The sequence below is a fragment of the Microtus oregoni genome, unplaced genomic scaffold, assembly GCF_018167655.1.
Source record: "Microtus oregoni isolate MIOR12 unplaced genomic scaffold, Mior012 000013F_ref0000133, whole genome shotgun sequence".
In the NCBI taxonomy this organism is placed as follows: Eukaryota; Metazoa; Chordata; class Mammalia; order Rodentia; family Cricetidae; genus Microtus; species Microtus oregoni.
In genome coordinates, this window is record NW_024543072.1 from 25,490,394 (window position 1) to 25,517,242 (window position 26,849).

Below are 26,849 nucleotides of genomic sequence, written 5' to 3' on the forward strand. Positions count from 1 at the left end.
CAGGACTGGAGAACATGGTCAGCTGAGTGGCAGCTGCAGAGCTTTTCCAGCAGGTCTCAGCCTGCAGGCCATGACCCCTTTGGAGAACACATATCAGATTTCCTGCATACCGGATATTTACATTATGGTCATAACAGTAGCAAAATTACGGTTATGAAAAAGCAATGACATAATGTTATAGTTGGGGAATCACTGGAACGCGGGGCGCTGTATTAAAGGGTGGCAGTGTTAGGAAGGTTGAGAACCACTGTGCCATGTTCCCATGTGGGGAGTTATCGTCACATACCTGGGGAAGCCAGAGAAAAGTATCCTGTCCTGCTCAGTTGAGAACAGACCTGAGGGCACACAGCTACCCATATGCCCTCACTTTCTGCTGAGCCTTCCCTCCAAGCACACGTGTGGTGATGGATGCTCAACTCAAACTGTCCCTGGCACGCCTTTCCTGGCCACTGAATGTTCTTCCTCACTGTCTCTGCTTAACCCAGCAGCAAGTAATTCTAAAGGAAGACCACAACACTCTTTCCTAGATATCCCCACTCACAGCAGTGGCCAGGCAAGGCAGTGGCGGTACACACCTTTAATCCCAGCACCCACAAGGCAGAGGCGGGGGATCTCTGAGTCTGAGTGCAGCCTGGTCTACAGAGTGAGTTCCAGGAAAGCCAGGGCTACACAGAGAAACCCTGTATTAAAAAACCAGGATGAAAAAAGGCCCAAAGGCTAAAAGGCTGTCTAGACCCAACCCTTCCTGCCCTGCCCTGCCTCTGACATTCCCCAGTACTCCAATGCGACCGTCATACCCACTTACTGGTTATTTCTGTAACATGGGGGTGGCTTTTCCACTTGCTGCCATCTATGCTAGAAAGGGCATTGGTTGGGCTAAGATGGAGCCCATCATTTAGGTCTCTGCTCAGATGACCGCCCCAATCAGGATGTTCATAGTCCCTCCAAGCATTCAGAATGCGCAACTCTAGGTCCCAGGATGACCTGGCCTCTTCCCAGAGGTAGTTTTCTCCAGCTCATACATGGAATTCTCTGAGGAATATCTTAGAGGTTGCTTTCTTGCCTGTCTCCACCACAGCAGAAGGCCACAAGGGTTGAACCACTGATTCTTGAGACTCCTTTAAGTTCACAAAGGTTAAGACACTGATACTCGCTATTGCTTTAAGGCCCCAAGGGTTGAACCACTGATTCTCACTGCTGTTTTAAGGCCACAAGGGCTGAGACACTGATTCTTGCTATTGCTTTAAGTCCACAAAGGTTAAGCCACTGATGCTAGCTACTGCTTGAAGGCCACAAGGGCTGAGCCACTGACTGACGCTGTTGCTTTGTCTCAACAAGATGCTGTGACTCAAACATAAGAGAACTGAGGAGAAGAAGATGAGGAAGAACTGAGCTATACCTGGGGCCATGGGCTCTTTTGCTCCCTTCCTGGTTGCCATGAGCAACAAGACCAGACTCAGCTTTGGGAAGGAAGGATTATTTGGGCTCTCAGTTTGAGTGTGGTCTTTCACTGCAGGGAAGATGTGGTAGCAGGGCCATAAAGCGACTTCCTCTCCACCAATCAGTAGAGAAGGGAATTCGAGCACTCTGACAGCTTTCTCCTCCCCCTCTCTGTGTTCAGGCTAGATGCCAGCCCCTCAGGTAGTACTGCCCACTTTCAGGGTGGATCTTTCCTAAGCATTTAATACAACCAAGTGGGTGATCAAAATGAACCATTACGCTGGTGCCCTAGTTTGCTTTCGATGGCTGTGAAGATCACCATGACCGAAAGCAACTTGGTGGGTGGGAGGGTTTGCTTGATTTACTGAATATCTCTACTGGAGGCATCACGGAGGGAAATGAGGGCGGGAACTAAAGCTGAGCAAAGGTGGGAACCAGGGAGGACAGCTGAGCATCGGCTTACCCACCTTTTCCCACCCTGGCTTTTTTCTCAGCTATTCCTCTTCTACAGCCAGGTCCGTCTGCTCAGAGATGGCATGGTGGGCCAGGCCCATCGACATCAATTAGCAATAAAAAAAAAATGCCCCCCCCTCAACATACCAACAGGCCAGTCTAATGGAGGCAACGCCTCACCTGAGGCTCCTTCTTCCCAGGTGACTCGCCTAGCTTGGGTCAAGTTGAGAAGAACTAAGGAGCGCACCACTAAACCCTGTTCACCAGTGATGAAGGCCACCTGGCCCGCAGTCTAGTTTAGCTGACTTGTTCCGCTGAAGGAGCTGAGAATCTAGCTGGAAACTCTGAGAAGGCTCCAAGCTGGCTCCTTGGGGGACACAGTGAGAGCTCTCTAGAGCAGTAACAACAAAAGGCTGGCCACAAGCTGACAAGCTTACCTCCCCAACACCTAATGCCACACGACCTAGGAACTGCTTGCCCTCACCCAATTTCCTTCTCACCAAAAGGCTACGAAATACTTTAAAGACAAAAGCTACTTAATGTCCTGAGAAAACACTGCAAGGTGAAGGCACGGCCTGAGAGAGGCTGGAAGCCTGTGGAACCTGCCCGCTCCTTCTGTAGGTGTGGACAACTAAAATTCAAAACAGAAAAGGGACCTGCACCCAGCGGGGAGTAGAGCTGGGGTGTGAGTAGAGATCTCCCAGGTTCTCCGGTGGAGTTTACCACAAATGCTTAGACCTCGGATGCAGTGCTGGCCTGTGCCATCGTCCCGAGACCAAAATAAAAAAAGTCTCCAGGTCAGAGACACAAGACTCGCAAATGCTCACTGCTTCAGCGCTCTGAAGACAGAGGCCCCATGTTTAACTCCCCAGGGGTCAATACCTGACTGCCCCCTGCTCACTCACCTCCAGTACCTCAATACCTGGCAGCCCCCTGCTCACTCACCTCCAGTACCTCAATACCTGGCAGCCCCCTGCTCACTCACCTCCAGTACACAAGCACAGCGATGAGAAGGACCAGGCACACGAAGGTCAAAGCTGAGACCACAATCAGGGGGATGATCCACTCCATCCTCCCCGGGGAGGGGCGGCTTATCATTCCGGAGGTGTTCTTCTCAGCTGCGAGAGAAATAAGCCAGTCAGGGGACAGATGTGACAGGCCAGCAGGCAAGGCATGATGCTGAGCTCTGTTCCAGGGAGAGCCGAGCCCTTGCCACTCTGAGCCACTGCAGGGCAAGAAGGGCAGATGGCTGTCCTAAGTCACTCTTCTGCAGGTGGGGTATTCTTTAGTGGCCTGTAGGATTGATCTGCTTGTGAGGTTAAAGGGGATGTGTTAGGAGAGCTCTGTAGAAGACAGACTTCAGCTTCACTCCTAGGACGCTCTCCGCACAGAGGGAACTTTGGGTTCACTTGGAAATAGCACTCGGGGCTCAGAAAGGAAGACAAGAGAGGATAAGGAATCAGTTTCCCCCAGATCACAGCACACACACTCCTGCCTCTAAACTACGTGGCAAACCTGCAACAAGGGTTGTTCTCCCTGGACACCCAATAGCTCTTACCCAGCAGTTCTTTCTTCCAGCATCTGCTATCTTTAGAACCCTTAGAAAGACAGCCGTGTCTCCCCTGAGCTATGGGGCAGATGCCAGGGAAGGCCTAGGGATACGAGTGAGACAGAGATACAGCCCAGAGCAGCCCAGACACACAGAAGCAGCCAGCGACAGGATTAACACTGACCTCTGAGGAAAGACCCAACACTCCAGGGCTGCCCAACAGCTGTCTTTGGAACAGCAAGTATCCCACCTGCTTGGCAAAAAAAAAAAAAAAAAAAAAAAAAGAGGCCAGGACACTGCCAGCCCAGAAGTATCCCTTGGCAACATGAACTAAATGCAGGGCTAATCAAGCTGTGTTTCCAGGGAGGGGAGATGGGTCAAGCAAAGAAGAGAAAATAGGCCTTGGGAGCAGATATTTAAAGAGGCAAGACTCCTGGCCTCGAGGTGTGCTCCTGTGTGATCCAATGCATTTTGTTGCATTACCTCCGTGTTTAGTTTTAGGCTCCTGAAGCAGGGGCTTCCCAGGTGCTCCCCAGCTCACTGAAGAAAGGACAGACAGGCAGCAACCCTGACTGATTCAAGCCTCTGGAAGCCTCTCAGTGTTCTGCAATGCCTTCTGGATCCGCCACTTCCCTGAAGACACACTTCCAGAGGGCAGGGTGGCAATGCAGGCTCACCTACAAGCAGCCTTTGGCGGGAGGACCAGTTAGGAGGTCAACCTCTGAAGAGTTGATCACAGCACCGCTACCATGGTGCCAGGGGAAGGAAGTACAAGGGATCAGGCCAGTTCTCACACCGTCCCAGGGGAGTGAGGTTCAGAGCAAGAACTACAGGGTGAAGAGAAGTTAGCCAGGCGAGTGTACTTGGAACAGAGGCCATGTGATTGGGGGAGCGTAAATATGGGGGGACGAGGATGGAAAAGTAGAAGTCAATCAACTGGGGTCTCCGAGGCTGAGTGAAGGTCAGAGACTTTAGTCCTCACAGTACAAGGCAGACCTTCTCACCTTCACGCCCCACACACTGCCTTAAGTGCAAAGCAGCGACCTCGGAGGAGCCAGGGGAACAAATGAGAATAATTCGGCAGGGTTCCAACAGAGGTCAGTTCAGCCAGACAATTATCCGGCTGCTGGTGGGGGCATCTCAAAGACCCGGAGGTCCTGCTAACAGGAGGAGAGTCAGGACGGCTGGCCGCAGAGGCCACATGACCCTTCAGCTCTGCTTTTACCCTGGGAGGCCCTCAGGAACTGGGGGTGCTCAGAGCCTTTTGTGGATTCTTGCCTGTGGTCCCCCCAATAATCAGTTCTCAATAGTCACTGGTATTGCTGCCATTCTAAAACCTGCAAGACCACTCTAGAATTTTCTTGGCTTTAGGGCGGACACAGGAGTAGCGGTGGCTGTGAGGATCGGTGGCACACTAGCTGTCCCTGAAACTGAGTGTGGGTCTATGTTGGTGTTTCTGTCCACCCCTTCCTCAGCCTTCCCAAGACGACCCAGGTTTGTACCCGGTCTTCACAGAGGCCCACGGCCGCACAGGGTGGTGACGAGAGGCTCTTCAATGTCTGACAGGTAAGTCCTCGAATTCGCAGCCAGCTTTGGTAGAGCTGGGCTGAGCCACTTCTTCCTAGCATTGTGTGGTGCTGTGTGACACTGTCCCCTAAGGCAGTGTCTGTCATACAGGAGACCTCAGTCGGCAGACACTTGCATTCCAACACCTCTTGATTTCAATCCTTGCCTGTGGCGGGGCTTTCTTTAAAACACCTAACACGGTGCTGGACTAGATTCCAAAATGGGATGCGAGACAGTCAGCCTCGCTGCCAACTTTACGGCACTGTCTTCTCTTGTCCATCAACGGCCTGGAAGGGGATGCCATTTCCTGTGAAAATCCACACAATCTGTTCCTCTCCTGAACCCTGGGTTTCTGCCCAGAGAGTATAGGGAGAGTGCCCAACCAGCCAGCCCTGCTGAACTGTAGCCATGTCTACCTGACTGAGACCCACATTTCAAGTGGGACGATCCGCCTTTTATCTGGATCGTCTGAGGTGGAAAGATCCACCTTAAATCTGGGACACACCTTCTGGTGGCAGACAAGGCGGGGGGGGGGGGGGGAGCGCTTGCTCTTTGCCTGTTTGTCCTCTCCCTCGCCAGCAAGTTCATCTCTTAACCGGCATTAGAGCCTACTCCTTCGGGACCCCAGTATACACTGAAGACCAGCTGAGTCATTCAGCCTTGCGGACTTTCCGTAAGGAGACAGCCACGGTGGGATAATTCAGACCATAACCTGCAAGCCGCTCTACTAGATCCAGTTTTTACATACATAGATTCGTCCTGACAGTCCCGTGTCTTCAGAGAACCTTGACTAACACAGAGATACTCATTCAGAAGACGTGTGTAGAATGCCCAGAAGTGTTCCAATGCCAGGCAAATGTACAGACCGTCTACCGTCTCTGTCTGTGTGCAACCCTGGACAAGTGAGCTACTGTTAATAATTAGTCTTATTTAGTTCTCAATGACTCAGTTTCCCCCTCTGTAAAAGGAGGTGATAATACTGGCCCCTGCGTTGTGGAGTAAGAACACACACAACGTTTAGAATGCTGCCTGGTGTTTCTCCTGGCTATCACTGGCTGTTGTGCCTGTCCCCATCACTTCATCCCTCCTAAGATCACTGGGACCATCACTCCCTACCATGTGTACTATGAGCATCCCCTCAACAGTCCCATCACTGAGCTCTTCCTCAGCCCCTAAGGGACTGGGAATGAACACTCCCTGGATGGTTGCTGAATCTGACTCCTCCCTGAGTGTGTGGTCACTCGGCACTTCAGAAGTACACGGGTCGAACAGTCTGCCTATCACAAGTCACCAGTTAAATACTGGAGCCTCAAGGGTGGCCTCCAGGGGAGACCAATCACTTTCTTTCTACTCCAGAAAGACAGTTGTCCAGGTGTTGACTTGATCTGTGATTCTAGCGGAAGAATGAGTTGCTAGGAGCTACCAAGAACACACAGCATCCCACACAGGCTGTTAACTTGGTCCCCCAAACCTTCTGCGTGCCTCTGGAGACAAGGAATCACAATCTGTTCAGGCCCCCAGTGGCTGCCTGAGGACACACACACAGTACACGCTTATCTATGCTGTGATTTTCCTACACATAAAGTTTATGATGAAGTCTAACTCGTGGATCAGAGTAAGGTATGAATAACAGTAAAACAGGACAATTAGAACATCCTGGATGACAGCTTTTTCTTATTTTTAAACAATGTTCTCATTTCTTAGTTTTGAAAATGTGAACCATGGCAATGGACAGTGTCAATCTGCTAACTAAGCAGCTAGTGCACGTGTTAGGTGTGACTACAGTCAGGACGCAGAGAGGATGCCCTCTCCAGGCAGCACGGAGTTAAGACAGTGTGACATTTCTTCAAGATTCTCATAACCGCAGGGCATGGTAGTGCCTGCCTTTCCTTCCAGCATGTGGGAGGCAAAGGCAACAGTGCTCTGGGATTTTAAGGGCAGCCTGGTCTGCCTATCTGTAATTGTCAAATTCTAGAATTCCCTTTCATTTTGTCTGGACCATAGCTGACTGGTGGTAAAGAACTTATACTGCAGAAAGCAAGCCTCGAAGACCCTTGTATACATTTTCGGTTCAACTGAGGCAGTATATCTGACCGCAAGCTCCTAGGCCTCCGATCGGTTGGAGCTGGCTACAAGCTGACAGGTTTGTGTGCCGCTTTGAGTAAAATGACTGGCAGCCTCAGAGCTGGGCCCTTCTTCTATCAGAGGAAAGCAGGTGGTAACAGGGATTACCCAGATTACCTAGGTAAAGCTGACTCTAAATTATGTCTGGATAATTCGCTAGTCAAATGCAAATGAAATCCTGGGGCAGCTTGTTCAAAACTCTTTGAGGAGTTTCCAGAAGGGACCTGAGTGATTGCAGGCGTGGGGCTGTTCCGAGGACAGGAACTGTTGAGTGTTCACCTTGCATGACCACAGAGCTGCTTTTGACCAGGGACACTAGCGGCTAGCGCCACTAATCCCGCCTGATGCAGTCTCAGGCTCAGTGGATGCACTAGCTTCAGAACCAACTGGCTAACTGGCTCTGGGCATCTGAAGAAGGGAGGCAGGGGAAGTGCAAGTACCTCCCGTCCTCTCCATCTTCATCCCTGCATCCAGCAGCAATTGAGTACAGTGCCTTAGTTCTGTTTAAAAAAAAAAAATTCAAAAAAAGAAAAGAAAAACAGTTTTCAGTGGCATATGTCATCACTGAATTAATGCTGTTTGCCTTTTACTGGCTTGGCTCGCATCCCAGTAGAAGCAAATAAAAAACCGAGCACAATGTACTCTACACGCGGCAGGCGGAGAGCATCAGATGGACCCAGCTGAAGGGCTTCCTGCCTCGAGGAAGGGCTCAGCTCCTGCCACGGTCAGGAACTCCGGTGCCCTTACGACTAGGACCAGGTTCCTCCTGAGGGCACCGTCCAGGTGGAGAAAAGGGTTCCTTTGTCAGGGAGAGACGTGGAAGAGGAGTTTGCACCGTCAACAACATACAGCCTGCTCTCGTCATGGGTGACTTTGCTATAGCTGTTCTGAGCGACACCCTCATTAAACACCACCCATTGTGAAGGAAGGTGGCTGCGGCTGGTGTGCGTGTGTGTAAGTGAGTGAGTGTGTGTGTACATACATAATGTAAAATTTACCATCTTAAGCATTTCTAAGTATATATAAGTATATAAGTAGGGCTACATGTCAACACTGTAGGGAAGCTTGTCTCCCCAACATTTTGATTTTACAAAGAGGAAACGGTACTTGGTGAGTCACAACCTTCTATCCTGCTCTCCAGCCTCTGTTCCACATAGAATTGGCAGGTCTGGGATCTTCCATAGCACCCACATAGGAGCTGTATTAGTGACAGCTTATTTCACTTAGCATAAAGTATCCAAGGCTTATCCAGGGTATGTGTGGGGCAGGGTTTTCTCTGGCTCCCTCCTGCCCCCTACCCCCACCATTTGGGTTTCCTTTCCAAGGCTAGGCAATGTTGCATTTCCTTCCTTCCCTCCTTTTTCCTTCATTGATGCACATCCCAGTTGCTTCTATAGGTCGGCTGTCTGTCCTGTGACCAATGGGGTTAAAACCCACACGTGCAGATGCCTCCTCAAGCTGCTTCTGGGAACTGGGATTACCAAGTTTTATGGTCATTCTAGGTCCAATTTTTCAAACAACAATCTCTACTGTTTCTCCTAACAATTGTCTATTTATCTTCCTTCGAAGAGTGTTAAAACCAGTTCCCATTTCTCCACACTTTTACTAATGTATTATTATTTAAAATACTGTGAAACAGTAACGCCTTTTACAAGCCCATGAGACTTGTCTTTATCTTCCAGGTTATCTTCCTGGTAACCCTGAGGTTATTTTCATTACTGTTCCAGAGACCCAGCTGCTCATCCGTTTGAAGCACACGCCATGTGCACATGCCCACGTAGTCTGCCTTAACAGGGCCTGGCTCTGTGACCCAGTGGCATGTGTAAACCACACTAGAGTACCATTTGTCTCTACTTGTACCCACGCCCAGAGTTTTCATGAACAAAGATCCCTCCCCACTCCACATAGGCCTGCTGTACCAGACCTCGACAATCGAAGGATGAACTGTCAGCTCCGGGAGCGCTTGGAATGTCCAGGGTGTTTAATCGTTCCCGATCTGACTCAAAGCCTCACAATTAGAGCTAGTCCTGACCCACTAGATTGCGACCAGGGACGCTCGAGCCATCGTGTGCATTATAGCCACACTGTTTACACAATAGCCAAGACATGGAAGCAACTGGAATACCCATCAAAGACGAAGGGAGGTCACCAGGACCACCATGCGGTCCTGAAGCTGGGTGCAGGCAGAAGCTGTATACAACCTTACATCAAACATCCTGCCCCTACTCCCACCCCAGTTCCTGACTCCAACCTCCTTCTTAGGGTCTGGTTTTTCACATGAAGAGCTACACACACTTTCCTAGTTCAAAGATCACATGGAGTATGGAGAAGAGCAAATTTTGAGGAACCAACACTTCTCTGAGAGGAAACTAAACCGTGTTTGGCATTCTGTACCCTGCAACAGAGAGCTGGTTCTTATCACGACACTCAGGAAGACGGCAGAGACGCACAGACTATAGCTCACAGAAGGAAGCAGACCAGTGGCCAGTCTTGCTAGCCTTGATTAAGACTGCTTGTGGCATCTCCAAAGTGTTTTCTGTCATGCATTTTAAATGCAGTGCACTCATAGGTCCTAACCTACAAAGAATTCAGTACTATATTCCTGACTTCTTTAGTCTGGAGAGCTTGCTCTGAGACTAATGTTTTGAAAATATTACACTTATGGTGCGTGTGTGCATGCATGTGTATGTACGTGTGCTTGCACAGAGTGCATGTGCACTCACGGGTAAGCGTGAAGGTCAAAGGACAACTTGTAGAAGTTGGTTTTCTTCTACTTGTGTTCTGGGGATGGAACTGGAGGTATAGCAGGCACTGTTGGTGCCTGAGCCATGTTACCGGCTTTCTGCCTTTAGATCAGTGACTCTCCTGCCTCCTCCCTAAGTAAGCTTCCTTCAGGGAAACTTGATATGAACACCACAAGTCAGGTCTGTCAACTTTGACATGTTGACACTGTGGGCCAGATATTCGCTTGCTGCGGGGCACTGTGTGCGCTATTCCCTGGCCCTTTCCTAATAGTTCCTAGGAACGCTCCCTGTCATGACAACCCCAACAGTTTCCATGGCCCTGCAGGGAGGGGCAGAACACCTGAGTGAGACCTTCTGCTCAGAATGGAAAACGGGCAGCTTCAGACGAAGGCTCTTTATGATGTTTATGTCTACTCCTCCTGCAATCCGGGAACTAGCACCAGAGTCCACAGGAGCCCTGGAACATGACGGAGAAGACTCCATGCACCTCGGATCAACAAAGCCCATCTTGGGCCCTGGACATGTTCCTTTACCCTTCCAAACCTTGGTGGTAATCATGACAGCAAAGCCCTCAAGGGAGTGTCTTAGGATAAGTGACAGGCAAGTGCTCTCAGCAGAAGGAGCAAGTGCGAACCCAAGGTGTTGTTTCAGTAACTAGCTTTATAACATTGGGTCCCTTAGAACTGAAGGTTTTCTACACTTCTTCAAAGGAGCGACGTGTCTGGGTGTCAGCATCCTCCACTGTGGCTCATCTTAAAGCGGAGCAGCCAGGCAGGAAGCGCCTATGTCTCTCTTCAGCGTTCCTGTCATGGGTCACCTAACACCAGGCCACATCCGATGTTTCCTGAAGTTTGTCATTTGCTACCCCGACCCAGACCATCATCTTCAGCACTCCACTTGAGACAGATGTGAAGAGGCAGTAAGGAGAGTCTAAGCAGGGTGTGATTTGAAAAACGTTGCGTCACTCACCTAAGGAGGCAAACTCTGACAAGTGTTGCCCTGAATAAGGAGCTTGCAGGTGGCATGCACTCTGAGATATTTATACTGGACACACTGCCCAGGAACTATGTCGGCTGACTTCAAATCTGCCTCCACCTTGTAGTTTATGTTCCTAAAATGAGGACTCACGGGCTAGATGTCCATGCAGCACTGATCCTTAGGAGGCCTGGGGGCTACAGAATGCTAGGAAAAGGTTTGAAGGACACACACACACACACACACACACACACACACACACCCCTCTAGACCCCAAGACCACAGCCACTACAGCGCCCAAGGACAGCAGCCACCATTCTAGTCGTGGATAAATGCGGGGCATTCCTACCTGGCCCAGGGACACATTTAGTTTGGAACATGCCAAAGCAAATTGTTTTTACAATTTAAAAAGTGGGGTACTCCACAAAAACTAGGATTTCTGACTCAGAGGGAGTTTCCAATGGCAACGGTGGGAGCCGAGACCGCCATCCTGAGAAACAGTAGGTACTCTAGAGCTGGCTACTGCATTCAACACTCTGTGATGTGTGAGAGCTGGCCCTTTCCTCTCATTGAAATGCCACTACTTCCACAGAAGGATTTCAGCGAGGTCGCGATGTCAGCATCATGGAAGGAATCTAAGCGAGCCTTTTGGGGATACTGGCTGACGTGCAACATACTCTGCTAACTGTGGGCACTGAGTTTTCAAAGATACTGAAGATTGACTCGAGGACTTTTTTACTTCATGGGAAGAAAACTTAACTGTGGAACAAACAAACATATACCCAAAGTCTCTCAGATCAATCGCCACTCACACATAGAGGATGGTTATTTCACTTAGAACAAAACCAAACCCAAGCTGGAAGAGCAGATGGGGGACAAGGCAGGACGGGTGGAGACGACATAAGATCATGGACACTACACACTACACACTTTGCTGGCTCCTCATCTGGTTATTCAAATCCTTCATTAAACAACAGACATACACTATTTTTTTTTATTTTATACCAGAGGCTGGAGAAGGTCAGAGTGTGAGCCAAATCAGCCCCCCCCCACACCTGTTTTTAGTGACGGAACTGTCTGGCAGTCACAGTCACTCACTGCTATCCTGTTCATAGCTGTGTGCTGTAAGGCAGAACCAGAGAGCTGAGACCTGTGGCCTATGAACACTATTTACTACTTGGTGTTTTTTTTCCTCCTCAAGGTTTGCCAATTCATGATTTCAACCCAGAACCACTTTCAAATTTGAATCCGCAGAAATTCAGAACATGAGCTGTGGTTTTAGGGAGAAATGAGCCTTGCTGTTCTGACTACAAAGATGACAGGGCAGAGGAGTGTTCCTGAACAGTCTCACGTATCCCAGACTGGCCTTGAACTTCAGATCTTCTTGTCTGGCCCTCTGAGTGCTGGGATTACAGGTATGTGCTACCATAGCAAATGTATGCAGTGCGGGGATTACAGGTATGTGCTACCATGTTGATGTACACAGTACGGGGATTACAGGTATGTGCTACCATGTCAATGTATGCAGTGCTGGGACTACAGGTATGTGCTACTATGCCGGATGTATGCAATGCTGGGATTACAGGTATGTGCTACTATGCCGGATGTATGCAATGCTGGGATTACAGGTATGAGCTACCATAGCAGATGTATGCAGTGCTGGGACTACAGGTATGTGCTACTATGCCGGATGTATGCAATGCTGGGATTACAGGTATGTGCTACCATAGCAGATGTATGCAGTGCTGGGACTACAGGTATGTGCTACTATGCCGGATGTATGCAATGCTGGGATTACAGGTATGAGCTACCATAGCAGATGTATGCAGTGCTGGGACTACAGGTATGTGCTACTATGCCGGATGTATGCAATGCTGGGATTACAGGTATGTGCTACCATAGCAGATGTATGCAGTGCTGGGACTACAGGTATGTGCTACTATGCCGGATGTATGCAATGCTGGGATTACAGGTATGTGCTATCATAGCAGATGTATGCAGTGCTGGGACTACAGGTATGTGCTACCATGTTGATGTATGCAGTGCAGGGATTACAGGTATGTGCTATCATAGCAGATGTATGCAATGCTGGGATTACAGGTATGTGCTACCATAGCAGCTGTATGCAGTGCTGGGATTACAGGTATGTGCTACTATGCCGGATGTATGCAATGCTGGGATTACAGGTATGTGCTACAACAGCGTTGTATGCAGTGCTGAGGGTTAGAACTGGGGATTTTTGCATGATAAACAAGCACCCTGTCGATTTAGCTACATTATCAAACTCCCGTAGGTCATTTTAACTTCAGATAGCGGGGAACCGCTCTTTAATGTTCATTCAGATTGCAAAATAGACCCACTCACGCCTCCTCCTCAAAGCCCCCACTGTGATGTGGCATCTGGCTGCTGGCAGCTCTCCTTAGCGCTAACAGGACAGGTGACTTCCACAAATTCACGTATCGTCCGTGCACAGCGGACAGGATGAACTCCGCTGGAGCGTCCCAATAACTTTAGCCGGGCAGTGGTGATGCACAAACACCTTTAATTCCAACACTCAGGAGGCAGAGGTAAGGGAACCTGTGTTGGAAGCCAGCCTGGTCTACAGAGAAAGTTCCAGGACCCTGTCTCCAAACCTCTCCTTCCTCCCCTGCAAAAAAAAAAGAAAGAAAGAAAGAAAGAAAGAAAGAAAGAAAAAGGCAGCTCTATCAGCACTATCTCTACACTGACTGGGGAATTTCTCATGACCTGCCCTTGGCAGACAAGGTCACTACTGGGCACAAACTCACTTGAGGGTCAACTGAATGAGGGCGTCGAGCTACGGAACTGAGTTAACGCCAAAAGCCATTTCTGCCAAACTATAAATTTTTTCTGATGCTGGAATGGAAGGGGCCAGAAGCTGGGTTTGGGGATCCCAGGGTTCGCTCGTCATTCTCCCCTTTCCTGGAGTCTGAGGTCTAGCTCTCACTTCGTCTTACCAGAATCAGTCTTGGAGCCCAGCCTTGCAGCTTCCCAAGCTATGACCAGCTCCTAATTCAAACACATGTTCTCAGAAACAGGCTGAGTCCACTCAGTTCAACTCCATCCCTTGTCTTAAAGAGGAAACACACGGGCCCAAGCCACCTGGACACATGGCCACCACCATTTCCGCGCATAAGTAAGTGTTCTTGAAAAAAAAAGTCAATCACACAAGCAGCTTCTCTTGTTAGCATCGACTCCCTGGTTTGCCATTTCAATTAAAATCTAACTTCATGTCTTTGGCTCTCCCAGGGTCTGGACTCAATCCTTACTACCACCGCTCCCTCTCTGTGGTCCTGCTCCACAGGGACCTCATCCCATCCAAGCTCATTCCCAGTTTAGGATCCCTAGACCTGCCACTCCAGCTGCCTAGAATATTCTCCCACGTGTCTGTGAGTGGCTGATTGCCCACACTGGTCTCTGTTTAAACACATTTGTTTGCCGGGATCTCCTCAATATACCTCTCCTACGAGCATGTACCCCCTGGGAGAAGAGACGTCTCCATCACTGGTCTCACTTTAATGCCTACTCGAGAGCCTGGCACACAATGGGAAGGGACTCTATACTCTTTGCTGTCTTTAAATGTAAGAAATTCAACTTGTTCACCGCAGCCTCTCAGAGGGAACGCACAAGGACGGCCTCATCAATGGCCACACACTCTCCTCTTCTATACAAGGCCACTGTAGCCTCGCTGCCAAACTGCCCCATGCTGAACGACACCCACGAGAGACCCCTACTTAGAAAGAGATTAGTTCACAGCAGCCTCAAGGGGAAAGTAATTCAAAGCATGAAAATGTATTCTACGTTGTATCTTAACATACGAGATCTCAGCTTTAGATGAATTTTAATGTTTACAAGCGGAAAAGCAAATAAATATTTACCAGTTGCCTTTTTTTTTTCTTTGCACTCATAACTTCACAACAGCTTAAATGAAAAAAACATTGTTGCTAAACGCCTTGCAGTCTGGCAACACGAGGGGTTTCTTATTAAGAGAAGCCCTTGCAACAGGAACAGCCCCTCGTGCCACGGCTCCGGCATCATGATGGCTCATCACGATCTGAGCATGTGACCGAGGGAAAACATTGCCTTCAGTGGTACAGCAAGTGGAGGCTGAACCGGCCATGCCTGCTTCCCCAGCTAGGAACGGGTAGTCTGCAGAGCCACGCTGGAGGACAGCCAGCCTGAGGGTTGCTTGGGCTAGGACCATGGACTCCCCAGACTGGACATGTCCTCTTCCCTCACCTGAGGTGGGTCTCCATCCTCCCCAGAACTATCAGTCACAACATTGTGACTGTCTCTTCTATTACTCTTTGACAATCAAACATCTCAGGTGGGTAGTTTCTTTCCTTGCTTGCCAGAAAAAGCAAACAAACAAACAAACAACCATCTCAGCAGCTTGCTCTCCCAAGTCGCCACTACCTAACTCCCTGGAATGCGCTCTAGCCAGCTGCTGTCAGTCATCTTTCCGTCTATTCCATGACACAGGCAAGGGGCTTCCCTGGCAGAACATCCAGCCTAGTGCCTGGCAGAACGATGGCCACCCAGAAACAGACGTATTTGTTTTTAATACATGACTAAGGAATAAGAATGTCTGTGTGGGCACAGGCATGAGTGTGAATGAGTGTGCCCCCCTATGTACACGCCTGTGTGTCATCTGCATGTGAACGTGAACATCTGAGAACCACCTCGGACCTTGTTCCTCGGGTGCCATCTATCTTGGCTTTTAAAGATAGTGTTTCTCACTGACACAGAACTCTTAAAATAGGCTAGGCTACCTGGCCACTGAGCCCCAGGAATCTTTCTGGTTCTGCACCCCAAGTGCAGGGGTTGAAAGGGCATGTCACCATGCCTTGCTTCTCTTACAACCTGGGTGTGGGGGCTCAGACTTCAGGCTTTCAAGGCAAGCGGTTTACTTTTTTTTTTTTGGCTACCCCCACCACCAGCACCCAGGACTAGAACAGAAATGGGCAAATGTCTCAGAATCGGCACCCACTTTCTTCACTTGGGTGTTTAGGGTGGAGTTCTTCTGAAGGAAAGACATAAGTACAAGGAAGCAATTACTCCAGCGAAGAGAATACTCCTTACAGGAGGAGAGAAGTCGATGTGGTTGCAGGCACAGACACGCCAGGGATACACACAATCCCAAAGTTATTATTACCTGCTTCCCCACCCCTCACCCCCCGCCCCCCTACTTTTAGAAATAGGTCGAATTTGCTCACAGCAGCCTGGACCCTCAAATATGGACCAGCACCTCCTACCTGGGTTAACAGTGATGAATTTGCTGTCCTCGGAAAATCGGTCCCCTCGGGACATAGGTTTCTTCGATGGCATTTCGGGCCTCCTGGGGTCACTCCCTGAATAATGTTCCTCTGTGGCTGTTGGGGGCACTTGGGTGGCTGCGTCCTCATTGGGATCCAAGCCTGGGACAACCTGGCCTGGCTGGTCTGTTGCAGGACCAGCGTGGTCCTGCCCACGCCCAGGTATAGTCTGATGTCCCCCCTCCTCTGTAGTCCTGTGAGGGGAAGAAGGCGTGGGGGCAGGAGCAGTCCGGTTCCTCTCTTCCGCTGTATGGGTGGCCTCGCTCTTCTCCTTCCTCTCCGAGTCCTTCTCCCCCTCCTCCTCTTGCTCCCGCTCTCCATCCTCACTCTCGCTTTTCTCCTCCTTCTCCCCTTCCTCCGCACCCTCGCTGTCCTTGGTAGGAGCTGAGTCGCCATCAGGCCCGGGAGAAGCTAAGGCCTCAGTAGTGGCAAGGACTGGTCTCCCGGCCTGCTTGCTGGCTGCGGCTGCAGTAGGAAGGCGTGTGGGCCACACGGTACTGGGGAAGGAGGAGATGCCACCACCACCGAAGCCCAGGCCTGCCAAGAGCGTGCTGGTAACCACAGAGGCCACTGTAGCCTGGCTGCCACTGGAGGAAGGACCCATCCCAGTTGCCATGGAAACAAATGAGAAGGGGATGCCAGAGGATGTCCAAGTAGAAGAGCCGGAGCTGATGGGGGCCATGTCCGCTGAAGAGGCAGGAGAGGCTGTCGGCTGAAAGGGCCACCCAGGGTGTGGAGAAGGGAGGTGAAGGAAAAAGCAAGGCAGTATCAGTAATCAAGAACCGAAGTGAGGCCCCTCTGCAAAACCTCAGAATTTCAGCCATCCATCCTACAGGTTTTCATAAGTTAACCATGGCTAGTCCAGGGTAACCAAGTTTTATTTCAGTGGCTTTATAGTCAGTTTGAATCAAAAAATTAACTACTGTATTAAATTCAGTTTTTTACTGATGTGGCTCACGGTTGGGCCAGATGGGGAAATATTAAATATTAAAACATTAAAAGTGCCTTAAAGATACACAACAAAAAAGTCATAGAAAGGCCAGATGCCCACCATTTGTGTGTGTGTGTGTGTGTGTGTGTGTGTGTGCGCGCGCGCGCGTGCGAAGTTGGGGGCAAGATGCAGAAGTCAATGCTTCAAGTCAATTTCTGCCCGTCAATGCTTCAAGTCAATTTCTGCCCGTGACTATCTAGCTCTGAGATGTGGAGAACCACGAAATGGAGTTAACTCCACCCTCATACAGCGTTGCAGGCAGCAGACCAAGAGGGAAAACAGCAGGCTCAGAAGCAGGTGCCACACTCGGGACACAAGCTTTACAGAAGCCTCTGCAGCTTCAAGCTGAGCGCAGTCCAGTCCCAGAGCCTTTCAGAGTGACTGCATTTGCCACAGCGCCACCCTGGGGCCAGGGCTTGCAATGCAGCCTGCTCTATGTACAAAGATGGGAAGGTGCAGAGTGAGAGGGAGTTTGGAGTTTAGCAAAGTGTGTGCTTGCTCGGCCAGAGGCAGGGCTGCTGAGGCCTAAGCTCAGCCCATCCTTTCCCAACACTCAACTGGGCTGAGTGATGGTGTTACTCAGGGGAGACATCTTCTACCAACACCAGGAGATGTCCTGGGAAAGCACTCTAAGTCCTTATGAGCTGGTGTAGAGAACACCAGATTATACCTCATCACTTATCCAAGTCCAAAACAACAGTGGGAACATATTTTGGAACTTCACACGACTTTAACATTAAAAAGAAAAATCTAGCCGTTTAAGGACCATGGGTTCTAAAGCTCATTTCTGAAAGCCAAGTGCCACCAAACACAGAAAAGCCTGCTTAGCATTGACTCCTTGCCTCACTCTGTATGACGAAGTGCCTATTCCTTTAACTCACCAAGCCTCAGTTTCTTCACCTGTCGAATGGGAATAACGGTACTACCATCCTGGGCTTTCTGGATGCTGGGATGTGCCTAGTGAGTTTCCGACTGAGATTCTCCCCAGCACTGGTAATTTCTGATCAGTAGCTATGGGTTACGACATCTGGATTTTAGCATAAGTGGAGGGCTGGGGATGGAGTAATCCCTGAATCATCTGATTCCAGGAAATCATACATAATTACAGATCGGGAAGATTTTTTATGATGACAAAATTATACGATAGAAGCCACTAATATTGCTGTCTCGCGCACTAGCTTAGACAGCAAGTGTCTCTGAACGCTCTGTGAGGGCAGTTCAACAACATTATACTGACACCTTGTGGCAAGAGCTTTAACTGCATCCAAATTAACAACAGGGACTGTGTACCCAGCATTCTCCACTTACCACGCCTGTTTTCACAATCCTGGTCCCTTGGAATATTCTGGTAGTATTAGCTGAGGGGGGAATAAAAAAGAGGTTACAATGTAAACAAAACACAATGTATACACGTGCTTCCAATAAAACCCTACCTATGGACACACGAATCTAAATTACACATACTTTTCATGGCACAGAATAGTACCCCTTTGTACACTTTCCAATCATTTCAATGTACGACGCGACACGCTCCTGAGTCATGCAGACATGGTCAGACAATCAGGATCTAGCCAGCAGTTCCCGTCGCAGGCAATTAATTTAAAACTTGCGATTATCAGTGATTTACTGAAACAGGACTTCAACAACAATAAGATGCCCACGGCTGCAACGGACGGCTGTGTTATCGCTGCACCGAATGCCTGTGAAACTTCACTGACCTTCGGATGCATTTTCCAGGGCTGTTGGGCTTCTGAGTTTCATCTATTTTTGTGGGGGGAGGGTCTCCATTTCTCATCCTTGCAGTGATTTTATTATGCATCTTTACCTTATGACAACTTACCATATTCTCAGCTTTTATTACATTTATGCATGTATTCCTTCATGAGAAGGCAGGGGATGGGGTGTGTGTGTGCTTCTCTTGTCCCATCTCGTGGGACTGAGCTTGGCTCATCGGGTTTGACTGCAAGCACCTTCAAAAACTGAACCATTCTGCCAGCCCAATGGTTCATCTTGTATTAGCTCCTTCACTGTGTCCTGCAATAACCCTATTGCCTTCCTCTAGCCGTGGACTGTCACGTGCTCCCTCCCCGCTTGCATCTGATGGTCTCCAAGCTATGCTCCACACGGTCACATCATTTTCTTTTTGCTGCACACCTGTTCTGTGCTCTTTTCTTCGCAAAGTTCCGCTCTCCCACGCAGTCTCCATAAAAGATACGCCCAGTACATGTCAACTTGTATTAAGAGGCGAAGGATATAAAATTCACCACGTTAGCCAGTCTTAGCATTTGATCCACTAATGGTCAGTTAGTTCATTTGCTTAATCATGCAGCTGACCTCCCCACCATTCATCTTCAGAGCGTCCTCATCTTGCAAAATGCAACTCTGGGTACGAGCCAACCAACTCAGTTCCTTTTATCTGGTCCCTGGGAGACACCACCACCGGATGGTACTTTCTATCTCTGCGTGTGACTCTTCTATATTGTGCATATAAATGTAATCATGCCCATTTGTACTTTGGTGACTGATGTATGTCACATAGCATAATGTCTGCAAAGGTCACCCCTGCAAAACAGGCACGGGCCAGAACTTCCTTACATTTTTTTTTTAATGCTCAATAATATTCTCTTGTGCGTCTCTACCGACTATGTTCAGTCATTCATTTGCTGAGGAACATTTGGCTCCGGAATAACGCTAGACATCATAACTTATAATAAAAAATATATCAGCCTTCTTGAGGTTATTTAATAAAACTAGAACATTCTATATAAACTCAAGACCTGCCTCCTATACACACAGCCTCAAAACATTACCAAAAATGCCAATCAACCAAGCAAGTAACGTATCTGCTATGCTTTTTACCTAATCTAGAAATGGCAAGGGCCCTACACAATTTTGTTTGCCCTATAATTTTAAAAAGAAAGACCCCCCAAACCACCACCACCAACAACAACAACAAAAAACACTGACTGTGTTATTAACTTTAGTCTATCACTCCTTTTATTGGGCACCTGGTATCTTGCTACTCCCTTTACCACCTATGCCCCTCGACAGGCCCCATGGACACCCGAATTCACAACTCTTGACATAATAATGCACGCATTTTGTTTAAGCAAAAGTACAGTGTGCAAATAGAGAACCGGGAGGGCAGATCTACAAGTCAATACAACTGCTTAGATAACAGGTCAAATAAAGAAGCTAAGGCTGTAACTCTAACCTGGGTCAAAATATACCCCAGACAGGCGTGCACATCCTGCTTCCTTAACAGAAGATAAAAGGCTCCCAGGAGCCCTGGTGGTTCGTGCCCTTTAAAAGGGGGTCTGAGAAGGCCAATGGGCTCAGTTGCCATTCCATCAGGCTGCTGGCTTTATTAGTCTAGAACAGTCTCTGAGATCTGACACCATTCTACCACCAGATCGACTCAGTGATTTCTGAGAATGGCTGATGGTGATCGCTCCTCGACACGGCAGCAGCTCCAGGACCAACGGCTTGTCACTTGGTGCTTGCAATAAATGCATACACGTATCACCGCAGCTCAGATTTGCTTGAAATATTATGACAAGTGTATATGACTTTAACTGATTCCCCTCTGATGGATTTTAGTTCTTCTTCTTTTTTTTTTTTTTTGGATTTTTCGAGACAGGGTTTCTCTGTAGCTTTTTGGTTCCTGTCCTGGAACAAGCTCTTGTAGTCCAGGCTGGTCTCGAACTCACAGAGATCCGCCTGCCTCTGCCTCCCGAGTGTTGGGATTAAAGGCGTGCGTCACCACCGCCCGGCTTGGATTTTAGTTCTTAAGACCACCGTGAGGGAGGATGTGCCTGACGACTTTTATGCTCAGACAGAAGGCTCTGGAAGCCCCACCCGTGACTGACGGCTGAGCACTGTACAGTGGCTAGCGCAGCTGCCCATGAGGCCTGTTGTCAACATGAAAGACTCTGTGTGGGGAGTGACAGGGTGGTTCACAGCTGTCCATGGGCCATGGAGCTGAGATGAAGAACACAGAACTCCACTCAGTAGCTTAAATGATTTACCTCAAGTTGATTGCTCTCTGAATATAACTTCCCCATTTGTAAAAACCAAACTAAACCACAACTACAGGTCGCGCTCCCCAACAAACGAACACACACAAAACCCTACATGAAAAACTGTCCCAGGTGAATGTCGGGGTGAAGCAGCCGAAGTGGTGACACTCTGTAAGGGGAGCCACACCATAAATGTCACTTGCTATGAGGGCTGCTAATACATGTATCACAGTGGCTGAGTACAGTTATTAGTATTTTAGCATTTATTACACTTTATTTATTTACTTATTGTATGTGCCTGTGTATACCTGTGCATGTCACAGCATGTACATGCCATGGGCACACGCTTTGAGGTCAGAGATCCACTTTCTGTCATCACGTAGATCCTGAGATCAACCTCAGCTCTGCAGGCTGGGCAGCAGATGTCTTTACCAGTGGAGCTGCTTTGCCAGTCCAATGCTTTGGGATATTATATGGATCATAAATAGGTTATAATCACTACAAACAATACTTCATTTGAGTTCCTATGCTCCCAAATCCGATACAATTTTATTTCTAAAAGCAGTTACAGGAAAGAAAAAAAAATTTCTCTGGAATTCTCGAGATCCTGTTTTCGTTCTTAAACCTTGAGTCTGAATAGGAGGTGAATTCTGCACCTTGCTCTCTCTTGCTCTGAAGCAGTGGGAAAAGGCTGGGCAGGAAAGGGCAGAGGGCTGACCTTGATGAGGGTGCGGGTTGGTTGGCACAGGGCTTTCATGGGTGGTGTGGGGAGGTGTGAACCAAGGATCCACTCCTATTCAACACATGGGGGCCAATGCCCCGCACACACCAGTCATTCTTAACAAGCCGCTGTGACCAGACATTTAAGATGTTCCCTGATTTGAATTTATACCTGATGGGGCCTTTTCGGAATAGCGCTGTTACAATCCTTTAATTTTTCAGAGGCCAGGCAGCCCAGGACTATTAATCAAAGGGGACACTTCTGCAGCTCCCAGGCTCTGGGTCCAGGCAATGAGAGGCCTAATCATGATTTATGGGGCTGAAGTCCCAAGGCCTGGCCGCAGCAAGCTCCCAGACCGGCCGACCTTCTCCCTCCCCTTGCCTGACACAGACCCTGCCACGGCCCAAGGAGCCTGCTCAACATGGAACAATGCATTCTTGTAAGTGTGTGGACACAGATTTATTTATGAAAAAAAAATGAAACTTTGGTAAACTTTAGTTAATTTTTAACAGAAGGATGAAATCATTAGCCAAGAATGTTTAAATGACACATGTACATTCCAGTTCCTTGGAAGAAATCTATGCTGGAGGACGTCCCCCCTGGGTTCATCGCTTATTATTTTCTTTTTTTTGGTTTTTCGAGACAGGGTTTCTCTGTAGCTTTAGAGCCTGTCCTGGAACTAGCTCTTGTAGACCAGGATGGCCTCGAACTCACAGAGACCCGCCTGCCTCTGTCTCCCGAGTGCTGGGATTAAAGGCATGCGCCACCACCGCCCGGCTATCATTTACTATTTTCAACCAAACCTCATAAAGGCTGAAACTTTATGAACACTCCCATGATGATCAAGTGACTTCAGGTACTGGAGGATTTGGACGTCACCATTTCTGGGTGTGGAATGTTCAATTGGTAAGGTCTAGACAAGCACTTCACAGTGAAACACCAGGAGTTGTTGGTCCACGGTCCTGTGATTTATGCTACACTGATTATTCAAGGCACACTGGTGTTAGTGTACAATGGCCCCCACGTACGCGCCTGCCTGTAAAGGCTGCCCGTTTCCTTGGGGTGGTAAAACCACAGCCTTAAGACAAACAACACAGGTTCTCAGCATGGCACAGCTGATGACCGCGGGCTGGGACCTGCACCCTCCCGGCAGAGCCCAGCTCCACCTTGGCAGTCTTCAGCATTTAACGCGCCTGTCAGTCACTAGGGCCATCTTGCTAGAACTCACGTTACTAGGTTGGTATGAGGGTTTGTGAGCCTGCGGAGCTCAGAGGCTTCAGATGGTGCTGGTGCAACCTGCCCACGTGACTTAAAGGGTCTGCAATTTTACATGCATTTTCTAGGAAAAAGTCCAGATGTTTAATCTGATCCACAACTCGGAAGCTAAGGATCAGATGAGTATGGTCTCTGTTGCAGAAAGTCACGGTAGAGGAAAATGGGGTAACACTGGCTTGGTGTGCAGGCTTTTCACCCGACAGGCAGAAAGCTGCGGCCTTGAACAAGTAAGCAGCCTGAGCGGTCGGAGTCTCTGCGGAGGCAGAGGCCCTGAGTTTCCTGATGGATTTAGTTTCTCTTATGAAACTATATTCATAAACTAAGGACCATAGGTGACTGCTGATTTCTGTAAATAATACTAGGATTAAAATGGGGCAGAAAAAAAGATTATGTCCCATGATTACTTCTATAATTTTTTGTTATTATTATATTTTCTGATAGAGAGTGAACCTAAGCCTTGTGGATGCTAACCACATGCTTCACTACTAAGCTACAACTGATCTGATCTATCTATCTATCTATCTATCTATCTATCTATCTATCGTTCTAATATTTCTGGAGTTTGAGATGGCTCACTTGTTAAAAACACTTGCTGTTCTTGCAGAGGAGCTGGGTTCGGGTCCTAGCACGTGCATGCAGCTTACAGGTGTCTGTTGCAGCTCCAGGTTATCTTTACATTCCCCCGGCCTTACTCATGAGTACCGCATGCATGTGGTGCATATACATGCGTGAAGATAAAACATGTATACCGAGAAAATAAAATAAGTTAATAAAATAAGATTTCAAGATTTCATTCATGAAATCTTTGTATTGATTGCTTTCTAGAAAAATGACTCCATTAAATGCATGAAGGCAAAGTTCCATTTGGTTCACCCTCAGTTTGGCCCTAGATCCTCCTAAAGGTCCCCAGGCAGCACAGAACACAGATCTCCAGACTGGGAAAATACTACACAGAGACTTTTCTGTGTGGCTTAAAAACTGGAAGGACAGATTTTCTATTTTGGGTTAGGTGGTGGTGGCGCACGCCTTTCATGCCAACACCCAGGAGACAGAGATTTCTGTGAGTTTGAGGCCAGCCTGGTCTACAGAACTAGTTCCAGGATAGAGAGCTGTTACACAGAAAAACCTGGTCAGAAAATACCAAAACTAATTAATTAGAAATTATATATATAATTATATATATCTTGGGCTCCAGTTTTTAAAAGGCAAAGATCAGTCCTGCTGGATATCTAAGTAAGAGGCTATGGCAGGAATCGGGAGACCACACCATCTGACGTAGCTTGCAACAAGAGGCACAGCTGGAACACATCAATGAAGCCCTGTAAAGACAACCCTGCTTTCCCTCTCCTTCTATCGGCCTCTGAGACTCCCAACCCCAAAGACAGACCTAAACGACCAGAGCTCCCTGAATACGGCTTACACCCTCTATGAACCAAGTCCCTGAGGAAAGAAGCAGCGTTAGGGACAGTGGGAGACACGAAGACAATAACCAGCCTTACCTTGAAAGAGCATCGTCTGACTGAAGTCACTGCGCATGTCATTCCGACACACGGCCTGTACTCGGAACAGGTAAAGGCTATCAGGTGACACATGGCTAATGGTGGCCTTCTGCAGGGGAAGGAAGAGAAGGTACCGAGTTGGTTCTGAGCTCACAGATGCGGTTCACCCAAGAACTAACCTGGGCATCCCAGAGTCCCGACGGTTGGCTTTCTCTAGAGACTGCTTAGGAATAACCTCGTGGGGGAAATCTGTTTCAACACTAAAGAATTACCAGCAACTGGTTCATAGCTTGGGAGAGGTCTTGAGCCTTTCTGCTCTCAAAGCCCTGACTTCTGTCGTTATCACTAAACATCAGAAATTGTAATTATTATCCACAACCACCTCCACAGTTATTAAAGAAAAGAACTCCAGAGCCATGTCAGTTTTAGAAAATTAGCAAAAAAGTTCTCTGTCTGGATGGTTTTCTTGTTGTTGTTGTTGTCTAAAGCCCTCCGCACAAAGAACAAAATCAACAGACTTACAAGACGTAACTTTGCCACAGTACTCTCTAGCTGCGTGGCCCTGAAACATGCACTAAATGTCTTCTAGCTTCTGCTAGTATGTGGACAGGCACAGCCACCTAACAGCGCTGCGTAACACAGGCCAGGCAAACTCTGCTCTTGGTAACATTGAAGAGAGCAGCAGCCAGAGCCAGCAAGCTATGGCCTGCATTCCGATCCAGCATTCCGATCCAGCAGGCCATCTCTTACTGTCACACAGGCATGGCCATTGTTTTTCTGTTTGTGGTTGTGTGTGTGTGTGTATGTGTGTGTGTGTGTGTGTGTGTGTATTCTGTAGGGTTACTTTCACTTGAAAATTGACAAGCTACAGCCTGCATGCTAGATCAGGCAGGTCATCTGTTATGAAGTTTCACTGGCACATAGACAAGGTCATTGTGTGTGTGTGTGTGTGTGTGCGCGCGCGCGCGCGCACATGTCTATGCATGGGCGTGTACTCTGTACACTTTCACCAAAACATTGACAAGTTTAAGATGTTTTGACAGACTATATGACCGGAAAGCCTAAAATAATTACTGCCTGGCCCTTTGTCAACTGTCATCAGACATCACGAGCCACATCCTGACCACCATTCCTCAATGCTTCCTCTCCACAGCCTTTAACACCGAGGAAATGGAACATACCTACAAAGTAGGCAGTTTTGTTCCTGGAAAAACAAGCAGGAAATGCCACTAGTCTCCGACAGTTCCCTCTAATGGGTGACAGGTCTCCTGGCAGACGTGTGTACTCCGAGCCAGTATGAATGGACTTACTAAGAGGGTTCTCCTGGCACAGTCACCATAATCCTCTAGTTTGGTATTAGCACGTGGTCATGGCAACACTGGTTGCTACCACTGGGAACAACTTCCAGATGGGAATGGGGGGGGGGTTAAGTGCTGTGGGATAATGCTCTTGTACACTGTAAAGATTTGTTACTCATATTAGTTTAGTAAAACGCTGGTTGGCCAGTAGCCAGGCAGGAAGTATAGGCAAGGCGACCAGATTAAGAGGAAAGGCAGAGAGTCAGTCACCACAGAGGAAGCAAGGTAAGATACCAAGCCATGTGGCTAAACATGGACAAGAATTATGGGTGAATTAAGCTGTAAGAGCTAGTTAACAATAAACCTGAGCTAACAGGGCAACCAGTTTATAGCTAATAAAAGCCTCTGTGTGTTTCTTTGGAATTGAACAGCTGTGGGACCAGGTGGGATAAAAACTTTCGTCTACAAATGGCGTTTGGCAAGAATTTCCACATAAAGCCTGAGAAAGCTTTAAAAAGAGAAAGAAAGGATCCTAGACAGACAAGACCAAAGTGAAGCACAGCTTCTTGGTAACCGTTTTGTCTCTGATAGGCTCTGTTTTCTGGCAGCAAGCAGAGAGCATAGATGTGCTAAGGCCGCAGAGGACAGCCTGATCTACAGAGTGAGTTCCAGGATAGCCAAAGATATATAGAGAAACCCTGTCTCAAAAAATAAAAATAGAAATGAAAGAAATAAAGTTTAAAAAAGCTATGTAACGATAGAAAATCCATAGAGAATCTGGATACTGTATGTTATTGTGTTCTTTTTGAATTGTCTGACTGCTGAGGAAGGAGCAACAGCTGCTAAAAGACATTTGATTATA

General features: G+C 48.3%; 1 protein-coding gene across 2 annotated transcripts in view; it reads right to left on the minus strand.

Moving 5' to 3' along the window:
* Ptprg (protein tyrosine phosphatase receptor type G) overlaps positions 1 to 26,849 on the minus strand; it is a 676,813-nt gene that overhangs the window by 71,359 nt on the left and 578,605 nt on the right. For both annotated transcript variants that reach the window (XM_041662359.1, XM_041662358.1), the window contains exons 10-13: positions 24,690 to 24,798; positions 18,484 to 18,533; positions 16,125 to 16,896; positions 2,879 to 3,011 (exon numbers count right to left, since the gene is read on the minus strand). In XM_041662359.1, the coding sequence (XP_041518293.1) occupies positions 2,879 to 3,011; positions 16,125 to 16,896; positions 18,484 to 18,533; positions 24,690 to 24,798 (1,064 nt within the window). The remainder of the gene's footprint in view (positions 1 to 2,878; positions 3,012 to 16,124; positions 16,897 to 18,483; positions 18,534 to 24,689; positions 24,799 to 26,849) is intronic.